Source organism: Hibiscus syriacus, unplaced genomic scaffold (genome assembly GCF_006381635.1).
Source record: "Hibiscus syriacus cultivar Baekdansim isolate YM2019G1 unplaced genomic scaffold, ASM638163v2 tig00110462_pilon, whole genome shotgun sequence".
NCBI lineage: Eukaryota > Viridiplantae > Streptophyta > Magnoliopsida > Malvales > Malvaceae > Hibiscus > Hibiscus syriacus.
Window position 1 is genome coordinate 1779000 of NW_024062747.1, and position 16722 is coordinate 1795721.

The 16722-nt window shown below is 35.3% G+C and overlaps 2 protein-coding genes across 3 annotated transcripts; both read left to right on the forward strand.

Annotated features, from left to right (window-relative positions):
• Window positions 1–2026: 2026 nt before the first annotated feature.
• LOC120127056 (probable U3 small nucleolar RNA-associated protein 7) lies at window positions 2027–9578 on the forward strand. The gene is made up of 8 exons (XM_039145064.1): window positions 2027–2240; window positions 2511–2638; window positions 2722–2811; window positions 2925–3057; window positions 3258–3376; window positions 7257–7324; window positions 7654–7702; window positions 8250–9578. Exons 2-8 carry the CDS (start codon window positions 2555–2557, stop codon window positions 9270–9272), a joined length of 1566 nt encoding a protein of 521 aa, XP_039000995.1. The 5' UTR covers window positions 2027–2240; window positions 2511–2554; the 3' UTR covers window positions 9273–9578.
• Window positions 9579–11845: 2267 nt separating this feature from the next.
• On the forward strand, window positions 11846–16121 carry LOC120127065 (protein PAT1 homolog 1-like). 2 transcript variants are annotated; one of them, XM_039145070.1, is made up of 5 exons: window positions 11846–12136; window positions 12345–12496; window positions 12611–12667; window positions 13129–13201; window positions 13898–16121. In XM_039145070.1, exons 1-5 carry the CDS (start codon window positions 12085–12087, stop codon window positions 16087–16089), a joined length of 2526 nt encoding a protein of 841 aa, XP_039001001.1. In that variant the 5' UTR covers window positions 11846–12084; the 3' UTR covers window positions 16090–16121. The 2 variants fall into 2 exon arrangements, with proteins under 2 accessions (XP_039001001.1, XP_039001002.1); XM_039145071.1 differs by having other exon boundaries at window positions 11846–12100.
• Window positions 16122–16722: the final 601 nt, after the last annotated feature.

Below are 16722 nucleotides of genomic sequence, written 5' to 3' on the forward strand. Positions count from 1 at the left end.
GGACATTAACAAGATGCTGAAATTGATTTCCTTTTTAAATAAAAAAGCGATTTTTATAATAAGAGTCCATACCAATCACGACTATCGACCAAATCCCGGAGTTGATAATTTTAAATGCAATTAAAAAAAAGATTAGGAAGAATTACGTTGATGTTCTATGAACTTTTAGGATATTTTTATACTGGTCACCAAAGCTTTAGAATTTGTGTTATAGTTACTAAAATTTTAATTTATTTTCATTACAATCATTTTCGTTAGTTGTTGTTAAGAAAAATTAACGTAACATGTTAAAAGCTTGTTCCTAAACCTAAATTTCTAAATTAGAAGCCGTTGCAAAGGTTAAATTTTTCGTGAATTGAGCAATTGTCGGTCAATCCCAATTATTGAATTTTGGAAGAATCTGTTTGATCAAAATATTAACATAGTTCACTTTCAAGATAATCCAACAATTGTTAATGATAGATCCAAAAAAATTAACTTTTAATCCCAATTGATATTTGAAGATTTTGGAAGATTTTTTTTTGTGATAAATTTGAACTAAAGAGAAAAAAAATAGTAATTCACTAATCTTTTTCAAGCTAATATTTTTTTATAATTGCTTTGATAATAAATTTTCAATTACAGTGATCAAAGTGAAAACACTCTAAAAATTCAATGATTATTAGAGCAGTTTACCAAAAAAAAAAATTAAAACATGCTACCATTTGAAAAAGGAATAACATTTTATATGAGAAAAACAACATAAGATGTTATGAATATGAAATTTTGCATGTGTTTAGATATATATTTTGTAAAGAATTAATGCTTCTGTTATCATCCATCCTTTTAGCAGTTGATTCCTTGGTTTGTAGTTTTGCATTGAAGGGATATAGAATATAAAGTGGTCAATTTGATACTCTCTTTTGGGGTATCAATTTCCATAAGATAAGTATTCACTAACCAATGTTAAGGAATCTTTGAAAATATGCAAATTATTATCAACTGGAATAGACTTGTGTACAAGGTCCTCCCATGGAAGATTGAAGCAATCAACGTTTTAGGCACATTTAGTGAAAGATAAAAGACTTGCACTGAACAATGACGATTGAAACTTCTCCATCGTCAACGTTTTAGGGACAATTACTGTTTTTTTTAAAAAAAATTAGAAAATGAGTTATAAATCGTACTATGCTTGATTGGCGTCAAAATCTTCTATTTTTATGGAAAATAGATGAAAAAAAATAAAATTTATAGAAATGAACCTACTCATAAGTTGATAATTTTATTCCTAACAGATATGATGGATTAATTTTAAACATTATGTGAGTCTATGATTTATCAGAGATTGTGTCAAAAGATTTTATCTTAAAAGACGTTCTTTTTTGAGACTCTCATTACAAAGAAATTAATTTTTATTACGTAAAGATTAATTTTGTATAGAAAATTTGAAAGTATAACCAACAAACAAAAATTACTTGAGGTCTTTGGTTAACGTAGTAATGGTGGTTGTCTCTAGAGATTTTCTGACATCTACTCTAGCGACTTTGATGCTAGTCAAAAAATCTTTTTTGATCTTTCACTTATTAAATATGTTATTAACCCGACAAGAAAAGATAGTTATGCAGTGTAATATCTAAATTTAAAATTAAGACGATTTTAGTTTAAAATATTATCATATTTAACTTATAAATTTATACAAATTTATAATATTTTCGATTATAACTAAAATGATATATTACTAAAGTTTTAAGGTTTACAAGAAAATAAGATTTTCGATTACACTCCGTCCAACCTCAAAAAAATGTTGTGTATAACTTAAAAAATTAGACTCTTAATAATTTTTTTATTATAATCAATTTGTACCTTTTTTTTTAACTTTATGTTAACGATTTATATTTTAGAATTTACTCATAAGAAACCATGAACCCAATAAAACATTTGAATTGAAAATACTTCGGGCTTTTACGTTTTATCTCATGTGCACTTCAACCCAATTCAATTTCACTTATTAAACCCTAAAGTCCAAATTTGAGGCAAGGGCATCAAATTTTTTCTTTGTTTGCTTACCTTCTTGCCGCCGTTGCAAGTTTTATTCTTACGGTCTCCCTCTTTCAGCAATAGCAGCTTTTCATTCTGCATGCCTTTACAGGTTTGCCGACAGTAGCAGCACAACATCTCCGCCGCTGTCAATCTTCAGCTTCGGCCATTGCAGCTTCGATTCTGAAATTCAGTTATGCATATTACTTAGATTCTGGCTTGAGGTACGAGTTGTTTGCATTGCCAATGAAATCTTGCCGCTGACTTCATCGCAATTGGCTTGTGTTTTTTTATAAAATTTTATGGGTTTTTAAATTTTCTTTAATTACTTTATTGTTAAACCGGCTATTAATCTTTTGTTTAAATTTGCTCTATTTGAACGGACTGGATGCAAAGTTTTTCATCTAAGAGTTTGGGTTTGTGTTGGTTTAAGCTTTATGGAAAGCTAAGCCTTTTATTTCAACGTCACTGACCTAATTAAGAATCTCCCTCAGCAACCAAACTTTCCTAAGCGTTTGTTCCTTATATATCCGTAACAATGGGTGCTAAAAAGGAGAATAGCGACGACGAGATGGACGAGAAAGTAAAGAAGTATCTTAGAGGAGAAGCTGCTAATTTAGAGGTAATCAATTTTTGTATTTATTTATTGTTTTTTACTTATTTTATGAATGTGTTCTTTGTTCATTATTTGTTTATTTTCTACAGGGTTTAAAAGACAAGAAACTAAAGGGCCAACTTGCTGTAAGAGAAGATTTGTATGGGAAATCTGCAAAAACTGCTGCCAAGATTGAGAAAGTGAGTTTTTATCTTCCCTTTTAAGCATTGGCTTCTTTTTATTTCTTAATTTACAAGTCTGTGCGTATTTTAATTGTTCTTAACCTTAAATTTGTTATTTTTTGGGGGTTCAGTGGCTTTTGCCAAGTGAGGGTGGCTATTTGGAGGCAGAGGGTATTGAAAAGACATGGAGGATCAAGCAAGAATCTATTGCTCGTGAGGTTGATATCTTAAGCTCAAGAAACCAGTATGATATTGTTCTACCAGGTGCGTACTTTACCAAATGTTTCTGGTTTGTTTTAGTGACAAGGCTTTTGAAGAAGGTTTTTATTGGTTTAGACAAAGCATTATATGCCATAATACAAGATAGGATAAGCAGTCGTTCAATAAAGCTGATGTTAATGGTAGCTTGTTGTTTTACTTCTATCTGGTTTATGTACTCATTTTGATTCCATCTGCACGTGCAGAACTTGGTCCATACACACTAGATTTCACCTCAAATGGTCGATATATGGCGGCTGCTGGACGCAAGGGCCATCTAGCTATTGTTGATATGAAGACATTAAACTTAATTAAGGAGATTCAGGTATGCAATGCTTTTGCAAAAATCAAAATTTGTAGTTGAAGCTGTCACGTGTTAGTGAGAGAAGCTCCAGCTTCTCTCTAACCCGCGTTTTCAAATTTCAAATTCCCCCAGGCGTTTTTGAAAATTTTTCTCTCCTCCGACTTACACCCGTTGTCAGCCGCCGTCATCAGCCACCCGCCGCCGCCGTCAGACTCCGCGCCGGCCGTCACGTCCGGTGGCCATTGAACAACAAAACTTCCAGATTTTTTCGACTCGATGCCAGCATCAAGGATCTAGGATTCGTTTCACCAGGGAGAGCCTACAACTCAATGGATCTTGGACGTGGCCCTTCGACTTTTAGCTGTTGGCGACGCTTCTTTCTTTTTCTCTGACGACGGCGCGATCTACAACAGCAGTATAGTCATTATCTTTACTTTCTCCATCTCCTTGCGTCTATCGTCTCTCCACAAAGCAATCAAGTCAGCCACGTTCGACGCTGATCTTTAGCTGTAGTTTTGGTTCTGTTCATCACCCTTTCTTCCTTTGCTTTTCTTCAACGATAAAGCAACACAAAAGAAATGAGTTCCCGGAAACTTGAAGTGAGTCTTGCTACCCCTCACCATTACAAGTCCTCTCGGCAAAAGCCAAGGCTAGCTGCAGACCATGCTTCGGCTTCGCAGTCTGTGGAGGCGGGGATTTCCAAGATACAAACTGCTATTGTGGCATTTGATCGCCTTGTTAATTCCCTCGGTTCACTTAAAGACACCGCTGAATTACGTGACAAATTGCATAAGACAAGGCTTGATATTGAGCAGCTCGTTAAAGAGTCTTTAGCTAAACTAAAGGAACCAAGAGAAGTTGTGCAAGATGCAGAAACCTTAAAGAAATCTGTCGATGACAAGCTTGCAGCTGGGAGGGAGACGGCAGATTCATCTTCCTTTCCTAAAGAAGTTTGTCCATCAAGTTATGATGTGCATGTGCTGGAGGAAAAGGTGACCAAGAATCGCGAGGAAGAAGATGAAATGAGGGTTGAAGCCGCAGCTCTCGGGGCTAAGGCTGGCCTTCAGTCCAATAGTGGGGATAAAGAGGCTGGAAAAAGTTTGAAAATTCCGGATAAGAAGGCGAATCGAGTGGAGATTTTGGTGCCGAAGGTTACGGAATCGGAGCTTCATAAACAGAGAGTGGAGCAGCAGGCGCCGACTTTGAAGATAGTGGAGAAGGCCAAAGAGAAGCAGTGTAGGACTGCGGCGGGGAAAAAATATGAGAGGATGCTGTTGGAGTCCACCTCAAAGGGGTGCAGTAATGATAAGACTGGATGCTACACGTTATTTATTGATAACTTACCAGAGAACACTCACTGGAAGAGGTTTGGATCTTTATTTCGCTCCCATGGTCGAGTTCTTGATGCTTTTATTCCAAATAAAAGAAATTCAAAAGGAGTTCGCTTTGGTTTCATTCGCTTCGCAACTATCGATGAAGCAAGGAGAGCGATCTCAAAAATGAATGGTTCTCATATCGACGGAAGCAAAATTGGTGTTTATTTCGCTAAATTCAAACCTCGACAGTCCTTTTGGAGAAAGTCCTCGACAGGTGTTCTTCGCAAGTCCGGGATGGAAGATGTTTCGAGGAAGAATCATTATAAAGTTGAAGGTGTTATAGATGAAGAAAAACTTCAGGTGTTGAGCAATTGTCTAGTGGGGTGGTGCAAGGACTTTGTCAAAATTGGTCATCTCGCCAGACAAATGCAATTGAAGGGCTTCACTGGCTTCACCTTAATGAGAGCTGCTGGTAATGCGATTTTAATGATTTTCGAAGACAATGCTTCATTGAGAAGCGTGAAGAACGATAAATCAAAGATTCTCGCAGAGTGGTTCTCTATAGTCGAAGCCTGGTCAGAGAGTTTGGTAATGGAGTGTCGTCGAGTATGGTTAGTTTGCGAGGGTGTTCCTTTTCACGCATGGAATTGGAATACTTTCAAGAACATTGCTGATAAGTGGGGTTTATTACTAGCTATCGACGAAAGTTGTCAGTCTCCATCATCCTTTGATCGGGCAAAAATTCAAGTCCTCACAAAGGCTGATGCGAGAATTGATGCGATGGTGGAATTGAAGGTTGGTGACAACTTCTTCAAGGTCATGGTGCATGAGATAGAACCTTCATTCAAACCAAACTCTTGGGCTCCTGAAGAAGACGAGTCTCATTAGATCTTGTCTCTTCAATTGTGGTTGCTTTAGTCTATATGGTTGTAGGTGTTGCTTTTAATATGTATTATGTTCTGTTGCGCTGTACTATTCCTACTGCTGGTGGTGTAATTAGAAGTAAGGTGATTAGACTGTGGCTTTGGATGAGGTCATATGAGGTTAAGGTGTTTGTTGTAATGGTGTACATCACCATGAGAGGATATTCCGTGGTGTCTTTTGTATCGGGTATTTTATCAATAAAATTTGAGGTACTATTTTCTTCCTTCCAATGTTCGTTAACATACCTTTAGTATGTGAACGAATACGAAGGGAGTTTTTAATGAGACCTCCAACTTCTATCAAAAAAAAAAAAATTTGTAGTTGAAGGGGATGCTGTGCATTCAGTGTTGGTCTGATTTTGCATCTTGAAAGTTCCCATTTTAATGTTATTTAAGGAAATTGACCCCTGCTTTGACTTAAATCAGATTGTTATTGAGTTTTACCATAATGCTTAAAATATGGGGTTGTTTTATGGTTTCAATTTAATGTCTGTTCTTGAAGATGGATAGCATGAAGTGTGTGATTTTCTTGTAACTCATACATGTTTTATTTCTTATTCCACCCATGTGCATGAGGCTTTGTTAGCAATATTCAGTTTAAGAAAATTATTGTACAGATTAAAGTTCCAAATAGATCTCTGTTGAGAGAATCTAGAAGTTATTATATTGCACTATCTCATTAAAACCTACAGCCGATGAGTTCATTTCAATCCAAGTGTTTTCTTTTATAGTGTAAAGTCCATTCTCTGGTTCTTATATTTGAAGGCCATGCTATATATATTTTGCATCATCTTGGTATGAGAATCTGAATATCTAACCGTGTCGTGGTAAACCTTGATAACTGTGATTTTTTGTTCAGTCATGATTTTATATTATATAGAAGGACAATTTAAAATGATATAGGATAATTTTTTCATGTTGGAATGTGCATATGCGCCATTGTTTTTTTGTTAGTCTAAGTCCTCAGGTAGCTTCCTAAGGTGTCTACGAAATTCAGCAGGTTGGAGGAAGGTAGAACTTCAACCACATGCTTTGAATGTTTTATATCCTCAGGGGATTGGATGATTAATTTTGTTGCTTTAGAGGTTTTTCAGTAGGTTTTTGGTGGCCTATTGATGTTTTGGGGCTGAGATAGTTATGTTGTTTAAGGGTGGTCAGGTCTTTTTGGTGTTTTTCATTTTCAGTTTTTGTAATACTTAAGGTTCTGTTAAGTATGTCTTCTGGTTGTATCTTATGTACATTGCCTATGATTAATAAAATCCTAAGGCACTCTTTTCCTCCTTCCGCTGATTAAGGAGCTTTCCTAAAAGCTCCATTAATCAAGAAGGGGGTTTTTAATGAGGCCTGAAATTCTTATAAAAAATTGTTATATACGTGGTCAACAAACTGGATTTACTGCAGCTGGATTCTTTCCTGAGATGCTATTGCTAAATTAGCAAAGTAATAGTATCCTGAGATTATATAATTAGGCGGGGAGTATATGATTGAAATGATTATTTAGTAATTTATACTTTTTCTTGTATTTCGGGTCATCAATTAATGCTTAATGTTAATTTCTTAAAAATTAATTGTATGATATGGATTGGACTACACTGATATTTTTTTTGCCATCAGTGAAGTGATGATTCGATTTACCTATAATTGCTGGTTCTTTTTGAGCAGGTTAGAGAAACAGTGCGGGATGTAGCGTACTTGCATAATGAACTATTTTTTGCTGCTGCTCAGAAAAAGTAAGCCGTCTCAAATTACAAGTGGAAATTTCATTTTGAAAAAAATCAATCTTGTCCTTATGCTTGCATCTCCATGGAGTGTACATATCAAAATCTCTATGATTGATTGGTGCATATGCTTTGATATAGGCCTGCTCTCTGTTGAATGTGACAGTCTTGTCAAAGCAAATAATTTATCTTCATCAGTTATACCTATATAAAATTTATTTCAGTCTATTAAGGATGCCATATTTCTACTATTATGTCATCAGCATGAAAATTATATGCTTCTAATGAGAGCCTTTAAGAGCTTTATCAGAGTACAGCAGCTAAGGTGCTAATTATTGCAGATACCCTTATATTTACAATCGTGATGGAACTGAACTCCATTGTTTGAAGGTCAGTTTACTTTTTGATGAACTGTTTTACTTAATTAGCGTAGCACATGATCTTTTCCATGACTAATCTATTTCATCTATGTTCTTTTGTTCCTATAAAAAAAATCTATGTTCTTTTGTTTTTTATATTCTTTATTGGACGGTTGGAAGATTAAATGTTTTGGTGGGGTTTGTATCAAACTGAACATGCTGTTGTTCTGCCTCCCTTTACCTTAGCTTACATTGTTTTCCAAGAAACTTGAAAATTCTCGTCTCTAGCCCTCTTTTATCCTTTTCTTTCTCCGTAGCTTGACCAAGTTTATGGAGCTTTCAGAAGATTAATTTCTTAGTTGTTCTTTCTGCAGCTGTTTTGTTTTTGCTTTGGCCCACCTGAGTTTGTTGCTTCTGTTTTTTTTTTCTGCGGTTTAGATGATACATGCACACATTAATTCTGTTGCTTTTATCATAGCATGCTCACTTTTGGCATCATTCTTTTTCTTGGTTGTTAAGTTCTAGATACATTAGTCAAACTGAGGTAGAGTTTTTTTCCATCTTTTTCCCCCTCCCAGGAGCATGGTCCAGTACTGAGACTCCAGTTTCTGAAAAACCACTTCCTCTTGGCGTCCATAAACAAATTTGGGCAGCTTCGTTATCAGGATGTTACGATGGGCAAGATGATAGGCAATTTCCGGACTGGTTTAGGCCGCACTGATGTTATGCAGGTCAATCCATTCAATGGAGTTGTTGCATTAGGTCATTCAAGTGGTACCGTAACTATGTGGAAGCCCACCAGCTCAGTCCCACTTGTAAAGATGCTGTGTCATCCAGGACCTGTCTCGTCATTGGCATTCCATCCCAATGGTCATCTCATGGCTACATCCGGAAGAGAGAATAAAATCAAGATTTGGGACCTGAGGAAGTTTGAGGTTATCCAAACATTGCCATGCCATGCGAAGACCTTGAATTTTAGTCAGAAAGGCTTGCTTGCTGCTGGAACTGGATCATTTACACAGATTTTAGCCGATTTTTCTGGATCTCATAATTATAGCAGCTATATGACTCATTCTATGGCAAAAGGTTACCAGGTAGGGAAAGTTTTGTTTCGGCCATATGAAGATATTCTGGGTATAGGGCATTCCATGGGATGGTCTAGTATTCTTATTCCGGGATCTGGGGAACCCAATTTCGATTCTTGGGTGGCAAACCCATTCGAAACATCTAAACAGAGGCGAGAGAAGGAAGTGCATTCTCTGCTTGACAAGCTTCCCCCTGAAACCATAATGTTGGATCCAACCAAGGTCGGTACTGTGAGGGCACAACAAAAGAAAGAGAAGCCAACGAAGGAGATAGAAGGTGAAATGGAAGCTGCCATTGAAACTGCCAAGGATACGGAGTTTAAAAAGAAAACTAAGGGAAGGAACAAGCCAAGTAAGAGAGCAAAGAAGAGAAGAGAGATGATCGATAGAGCCAAGAGGCCGTTCTTGGAGAAACAAACACAGGAACATGAAACGTCCAGAAAGAAGCAGAAAACCGATCCGGAAACCGAAATGCCAAAAAGTTTGCAGCGGTTTGTTCGTCAAAAGGCAACATGATTATCTTCTATACGATTTGCATCAGCCATTCTGAAAGGTCCACTGTTCTCATGTTTCCCGCAATTCTGAGCTCATTTGACCAAAAGAGAAGTATTGGAACCAGGTGGAGGTGGAGACCATTGAAGTCTATTCTCACTGGTCTATACATAGAGAAATGGAAGTTAGATTTTGCTAATTTTGGGTTCAATTGCTTATTTATGTTGTGCTTAGCATGTAACTTATATTTTGCAGAATGAAGACTGTTTTAGCTTTTCATACCATGTTTGTTTTGAGTTGAGATTGGATGGATTTTTCAGTATTATTGCTGTTATCCACTATGGCCGTGATGAACCAAATGGTATAAAACTTAATGAATGTGAAGTAGAAGATGATTCGCTTCAAAATGGGGTAAGTTGTTTATATTTTATGTCATAGATCTACATCAAAGGCAGTTTGACTTGAACATTAAGATATGGGGTTGTTGGTCAAACGGTTCATCAATGCTCGCATGTGCTTAGCCCATCAAAACACACCTACTTGTTTCTTCCATCTCCAATTTTTTTACAGACTGCCATTTACAATTCCCTGGGAACTAACACGCCACGTCTCTACTTTGCTTCCATTATTTCCTTTTCCTTTTATATTCGCCATAATATTTATATCTAACGTATATCTGAATAAACAGGTATTAAGATTTTGTTCTTTTTGGTTTAAATTTTTAAACATTTTTAAAATTATTATTTAAAAATATTGGAATCATAATGAATAATTTATATTTGTCATTTTATAAATTTTTTTTTATAAATTCAATTATCAAAATAATCATTTAAATATAGTGAAATGACATCTAATATATTTTTAGGGTAAACTACACTTTTAATACCTAAACTATCAGTTTTGTTTTATTTTAGTATATAAAATTTCATTTGTTTAAAAAATGCACTTAATGTTTACTTTTTATTTTGTTTTGGAACATCTCCGTTAAAAACTTAGCGGAACTATTACAACATAATATTTTTTATGGGTAAATTACATCATTCATCACTCAATTATCTTCTCACTCCTATTTTGGTTACTAAAATTTATTTTTTTAATTTAATTATTTAACTTTCAAATTACTCACTCTAACTTTCAAATTTAATTTCTTATTTTAATTAGATATCAATAAAATAATAAGAAGAAAATTTCATAGCACAAACATTATTAATAAAATAAATTAGAGTAATTAAAACATGTGCAATTTGAAAGTTGAGTAGTTAAATTGAAAATTTTTAAACTTTGATGACCAAAATAGGAGTGAGAAGATAATTAAGTGATGGATGATGTAATTTACTCATAAAAATGTCGCGTGCAACAGTTCTGTTAAGTTTTTAACGGCATAGTACTAAAATGAAACATTATGTATAGTTTTAAAACAAATAAAAATTTAAGTATTAAAAACGAAATAAAACTTATAGTTTGGTGCTAACTATAGTTTACCTTATATATATATTTTAATTTACCAAGAAAATAAATATAATTTTACTTTTTTTAGGAGAAATAAAAAAAGAAAGAATATTACTTTATTTTAGTGCGGAATCTTTACTTTCTTTCCATTATATATATATATATATATATATATATATGCGAATCTTTACATTCTAATATGCTCTTTTTATTTTTATTTAATTTTTTAACTTAAGAGTTGAGATAATACAACAAAACTACATCACCTTAAAAAAAATTGTGACAAACATGAGACGAATATAATATAACATATGTTCAAAATCTATCATTTATTTAATAATAAAAACACATATTTTTATATAAATCATATATAAACTTAAAATCTCAACAAATAACAATATATCTATTTAACCACTATAGTTTGCATATCACCTTAACATTAGTACCACAATTTTTAAAATTTAATTTTAAAAAAGTGGGCCTATTTAATGGGATTTATTTTATCTCATTAGTCAATTTTCCGAAGGAGTGCACACCTGTCATAGCCTGTCATCAATCTCCAAAACAACTCATAATAATGTTTAAAAGCAATTAATTCTCTCTTAAATTATGTAATTAATTTGTGATTTTATATGCATAACAAGAAAAAAGTAATAAAAATTATTCCTTTTACTTTAATTATGTACCACTTAAGCAGCGTAATTAAGTTGTAATTTTAAATAAAGTTAAAGGATCTTATATTCATAGTAAGAAAAACAATCCTTGATTATGCTCATTTTATATAATTTATTATAATAATTTAATTTACTTAAAAAATTGAGTTATTAAATCTATCATATTAAAAATTAAATTATTCCATCTATAATATATTTATAAAAAATTCATTAACTATTATTTTAAAATTTTAAATTTTAGTTTTCTAAAATATTACCAGCTTCATATTCTAATTAATCAAAATTTAATCTAAAAATTTACGATAAAAATAAAAAATTAAACAAAATAAATTTAAAAACTTTTAAACACAATTTAACGTAATAAATAAATAAATTTAGATATAATTAAAATATTTTATAAAAATTAAATACTATAAATACATAAATTATCATATTTAAGTAGTAATTAAGTTAACAACTTGATACTCCGTTCCATTTTTCTTTCAATTTTTATTATCTCCCTCGTCTCTCTCTCTCTCTCTCTGAGACTGAGAGACTATGAGATTTATTTCTTTGTTTCCTTCGTTCTACCTAAATAAATACACTCTTAATCCCATTTAATTTACGCTGCTCGCCCTTCTCCTCCTCAATCCAATTATCCACCCCCCCCTTTTTTTCTCCTTTTGCAGCAGCTGCTGTGTCTAGGGTTTGCATTTCCGGTTGGTTTTGTAAACATGGAAAGATCCAGCGGCAAACTTAACAGCAACTTCTCTCAAATTTCCTCAGGTTATTTTTTTTCTGTTTCCTCTCTGGTTTTCCCTCAACCCCTTTTTTATTTTGATCGAAAGGAATTAAATTTCTTTCGATCTTTACGTAATTTCTTGCCCACCAAACGGGTCTTGATTCCTTTCCGTTAAATTCGTTTGCTTTGTCTTCTTTGATTGTTTACTTGTATGGTATTGTTTGATTTGCTGATTGGTTAAGAATTTTGCAGATAATGCGCTTTTTGATGCTTCCCAGTATGAATTTTTTGGTCAAAATTCTTTGGAAGAAGCGGTGTTGGGAGTTCTGGAAGATGGTGAAGAGGAAGCTCCTATATTTTCATCCATTGAAGATGACGAGTACCATTTGTTTGATAAAGGAGATGTTAGATTTAATTCCTTTGATATGTTCCATTAAATCTTGGTTTCAAATTTCTATGTTTATGGATTTTGAAACATGACTGTTTCAGCTCTAATTTACCTCTTATTTACTTTTTAGGTTGGAGGTTTAGGGTCATTATCTGATATGGATGATCTGGCTAGTACTTTTGCAAAGGTATGTTTTATTTATTTATAAACGTTGCAGTGTGATGAATGTCAATAATTAGCATTTCTCAGTAACAGTTGTTTATAAGATTTGATATGCCTGTTTCCTGAGTTGCCATTGGCCTTTGTTTTTTTGGTTTATTTATTTTTATCTAAAATGCAAGAGGAGTTCAGAATAATTGTTTTCAATAAGTTGACCTTTCCATTTTTGCTTTTATGGTGTTAAATGGGAGAGAGGGGATATCAGAATTACAGTTTTCAACAATGACCTTTCCATTCTTTTAGCCTAAAAAGGTGTTTGAAGATGGTTGTTTTGCCACGGTGTTGGCATATTGAATACCTTAGCATGCACATATTATGTAATTCTGCAGATGCAAATATGTTTGTTTTATGCTGCTCTCTTACTACCTATTTTGTTTTGGTTGTCCTTACATGGTGATTGGGTTCTGATATCTCTCTTTTTTCCTGCAGTTGAATAGGGTTGTCACAGGACAAAGAAATCCAGGAGTTATTGGCGATAAATCTGGTTCTTTTTCAAGGGAAAGTAAGTATAATTATGCCTGTATATTGTGGTTATAATCTGTATTGATGAATGAAAGATCGTAATATCATTTGCCATATGAAAAAACACACTTTTATTCCTCTTTTTTGCTTGAAAATCTTGGCATCAGTCTAGTGTAAATGATAAATAATTCTCTCTCTCTCTCTCTATATATATGTGTGTGTGTGTTATACACAAATTTTCAGAGGAAAAAAAGGCATAAATGTGTATTATTCTATTTTTCAACTTTAACACAATAATCTCACAGGAATTGGATATATGGAAATCTGAAAATGGATTTAGATTAAATGGAAATTGGCAAGAGTCCTGTCTTATTACATCCTTGGCGTATTTCTGAGCTGACTTCCGCATTTTCCTTTCCAAACCCATTAAAGCTTCATCCAACCCACCCCCCCTCTCCGCGCGCACACACAAAAAAAAAGGAAAGGAAAAAGTGTGCATACTCTTGTTCTAAGACAGTTCCATGTTGAATTATATGCAATTCCTGTTACACAGCTTTCTTTAGTTTAAACATCAACTTTCTCATCTTTTTAGATAACCAATAGAATTGTCCATTTGTTTAAAATACAATATCTGAACTTGCCAATTTGTCGAGTTATGATTTTATTCTGTTCAACAGTGGTTGATAACATTTATATTTTAATTGCTTATGTTTCATGTTGTGAAAATCATTTTCAGGTTCATCTGCTAATGAGTGGGCTCAAGATGGAGAGTTTTTAAACTGGATGGATCAACATGTGTTTGATACAGAAGATGCTCAAGAAGGCAAGAGATGGTCCTCACAACCACAATCATCAGCTGCTCATTTTTCAGAATCAAAGCCTTTGTATAGAACTTCATCATATCCCCAGCAGCAACCAGAGTCTCTCTTCATGTTTGATACAGAAGACTCTCAAGAAGGCAAGAGATGGTCCTCTCAGCCGCAACCATCTCCTGCTCGTTTTTCAGAATCAAAGCTTTTGTATAGAACTTTGTCATATCCCAATCAGCAACCAGAGCTTCACTTCTCAAGTGAACCGATTGTTGGACCCAAATCATCGACCTTCACATCTTTCCCTCCTCCTGGTAGCAGAGGACAGCAGAATTTGCCTGGCAACCTAAAAATTCCTGTTCTTACTAGTGGATCTCAGTCACCCTTCTCTGCAGCAAGCCTCTCTCAAATGTCTACCTCCAGTCTTCATCTGGCCAGTCTATCTCAGGGATTACATTTTGGCGGTAATTTGCCCCAGTTAACATCTCCTGGCCTATCTTTTAGTAGCAGATCACAAAATAATTGGGTTAACCAGTCTGGTCTATTGCATGGAGAAAGTGCTGGTCTTTTGCACCATATGTTGCAACAGCAAATACCTCATCTAAATGGCCTAATGTCCCCTCAACATCGGTTGCAAGAGCAGAGACTACACCATGCAGTCCAACCATCTTTTGCACATTTTACTGCATTACAATCTCAACTGCATAATTCCCATCCTTCATCACACAAAATGTTGTTTGGACTGGCTGATCTTAGGGAACATCGAAATAAATCATCACAGAGAAACAGGCAGAGCCTGCGTTTTTCTCAGCAAAGTTCAGATACTGGTAGCCAGAAAAGTGACACGGGATTGGTGCAATTCAGATCCAAGTATATGTCTGGTGAAGAGATAGAAAGCATTCTCAAGATACAGCATGCCGCCACACATAGTAATGATCCTTATGTAGATGATTATTACCACCAAGCTTGTCTTGCTAAAAGATCTTCTGCATCCAGGGCTAAACATCAATTTTTCCCATCTCGCAAGAAAGAATCACATTCTCGATCCCGTAACAGTGGGGAGCAGCATTTGCATCTCCATATGTATGCACATGGTAAAATATCCCTCTCTTCAATTCGTAGACCCCATCCTCTGCTTGAAGTTGATCCTCCCTTAGGTTCAGGTGATGGTTCTGATCAGAAAACTGAGAGGCCTCTAGAGCAGGAACCTATGCTTGCAGCTAGAATCACCATTGAAGATGGTTTCAGTCTTCTTCTTGAAATAGATGATATTGACCGGCTCATACAATTTAGTCAACCCCATGATGGTGGGGCTCAGCTCGGACGGAGGCGGCAGATCCTGCTTGAAGGCATGGCAGCATCACTTCAGCTTGTTGATCCACTTGGAAAAGGTGCACATGTGGTTAGCTGCGCTCCTGAAGATGATATTGTGTTCTTAAGATTAGTCTCTCTTGCTAAAGGCCGGAAGCTTATCACTAGGTTCCTTCAGCTTCTCATCCCTGGGAGTGACCTTATACGAATAGCATGCATGACCATTTTCCGTCACTTGAGGTTCTTGTTTGGTGGTCTTTCTTCGGATCTGGAAGCAGCCGAGACAACAAATGGCCTTGGAAAGACTGTTTCCATGTGTGTTAATGGAATGGATCTTCGTGCGCTTAGTGCATGCCTTGTTGCAGTTGTTTGTTCTACAGAGCAGCCTCCACTTAGGCCCCTTGGAAGCTCTGCTGGGGATGGTGCGTCTGTTATTTTAAAATCAGTTCTTGAAAGGGCCACTAAACTTCTAAGTCATCCTTCTGGAAATTGCAGCATGCCTAATTATGCCTTCTGGAGGGCTTCGTTTGATGAATTTTTCACCCTTCTTACCAAGTCTTGTGTGAGTAAGTACGAGATAATAATCCAATCGATACGAAACCAGACTCGGCCATCCTCAGAAGTCGTCAGTTCAGAGGCTATAAGGCGTGAAATGCCTTATGAGCTTCTACGAGCTAGTCTTCCTCACACAAATGAGTCCCAAAGGAAGCTTTTGATGGACTTTTCTCAATATTCTGTGCCCATGAATGGATCCAATTTGCCTGCTGGGAGTACTAGCCAAATCAATTCGGAATCGGTAAGGGGATAATAAAGAAAAAGGGAAGGGTCCTGTGTGAAGATCGTGAACAACGCACTCAATAGGATGTGAGATGGGATAATAGAGGCAAAGGGTAAGTATTTTTTACAGTTTGAGTCTTGGTTTAGAGGGGGGACAGGCCTACATTATTTGCCTAACTGTCCTCCTTCCACTCTTCACCCCCTTTCCCTTTTCTTTGCCTTCCCCAAAAACCGGGGAAGTTGACGGAACTTATCATGGTAACACATGAATGTCTTATATGATGGGGGAGAATTGACGACTGGAAGTTGTTGGTTCAGCTTCTGCGGAGCTATATTTTGGTGCTCTGTTTTGAGACACTCCAATACCAAGTGGAGGCGTTGTAGTAGCAGCATCAGTAGTATTAGTGGGTTGGAATGAAAATGAATGTACAGTTGATCTGTTACAGAACCTTCGAAAACACTCCTTTTCGATACAGATTCCAATGATGTCCAAATTGGCCTTTTTGCGTGTATTTTCTCCTTGTTGGAAGCCGAGTATTGAAGGGGTGGAGGGTAGGGCTGGCTTCTCTGAGAGATCAGAATCAACCTCTAATAATGTAAAAAGTCATCAAACATGTGATGTAACTTTGTTTTTAATCTTATATGTCGAGCAATATTTGTTTCT

Bases quoted from the DNA above. Each gene is read 5' to 3' on its own strand.
- LOC120127056 (XM_039145064.1), top strand. From the start codon at position 2,555: ATGGGTGCTAAAAAGGAGAATAGCGACGACGAGATGGACGAGAAAGTA. The intron at 2,639-2,721 runs GTAATCAATTTT...TATTTTCTACAG, and splicing joins GAGAAGCTGCTAATTTAGAG to GGTTTAAAAGACAAGAAACT. The intron at 7,325-7,653 runs GTAAGCCGTCTC...TAATTATTGCAG, and splicing joins TTTGCTGCTGCTCAGAAAAA to ATACCCTTATATTTACAATC.
- LOC120127065 (XM_039145070.1), top strand. From the start codon at position 12,085: ATGGAAAGATCCAGCGGCAAACTTAACAGCAACTTCTCTCAAATTTCC. The intron at 12,137-12,344 runs GTTATTTTTTTT...AGAATTTTGCAG, and splicing joins CTTCTCTCAAATTTCCTCAG to ATAATGCGCTTTTTGATGCT. The intron at 12,497-12,610 runs GTTAGATTTAAT...TTTACTTTTTAG, and splicing joins ATTTGTTTGATAAAGGAGAT to GTTGGAGGTTTAGGGTCATT.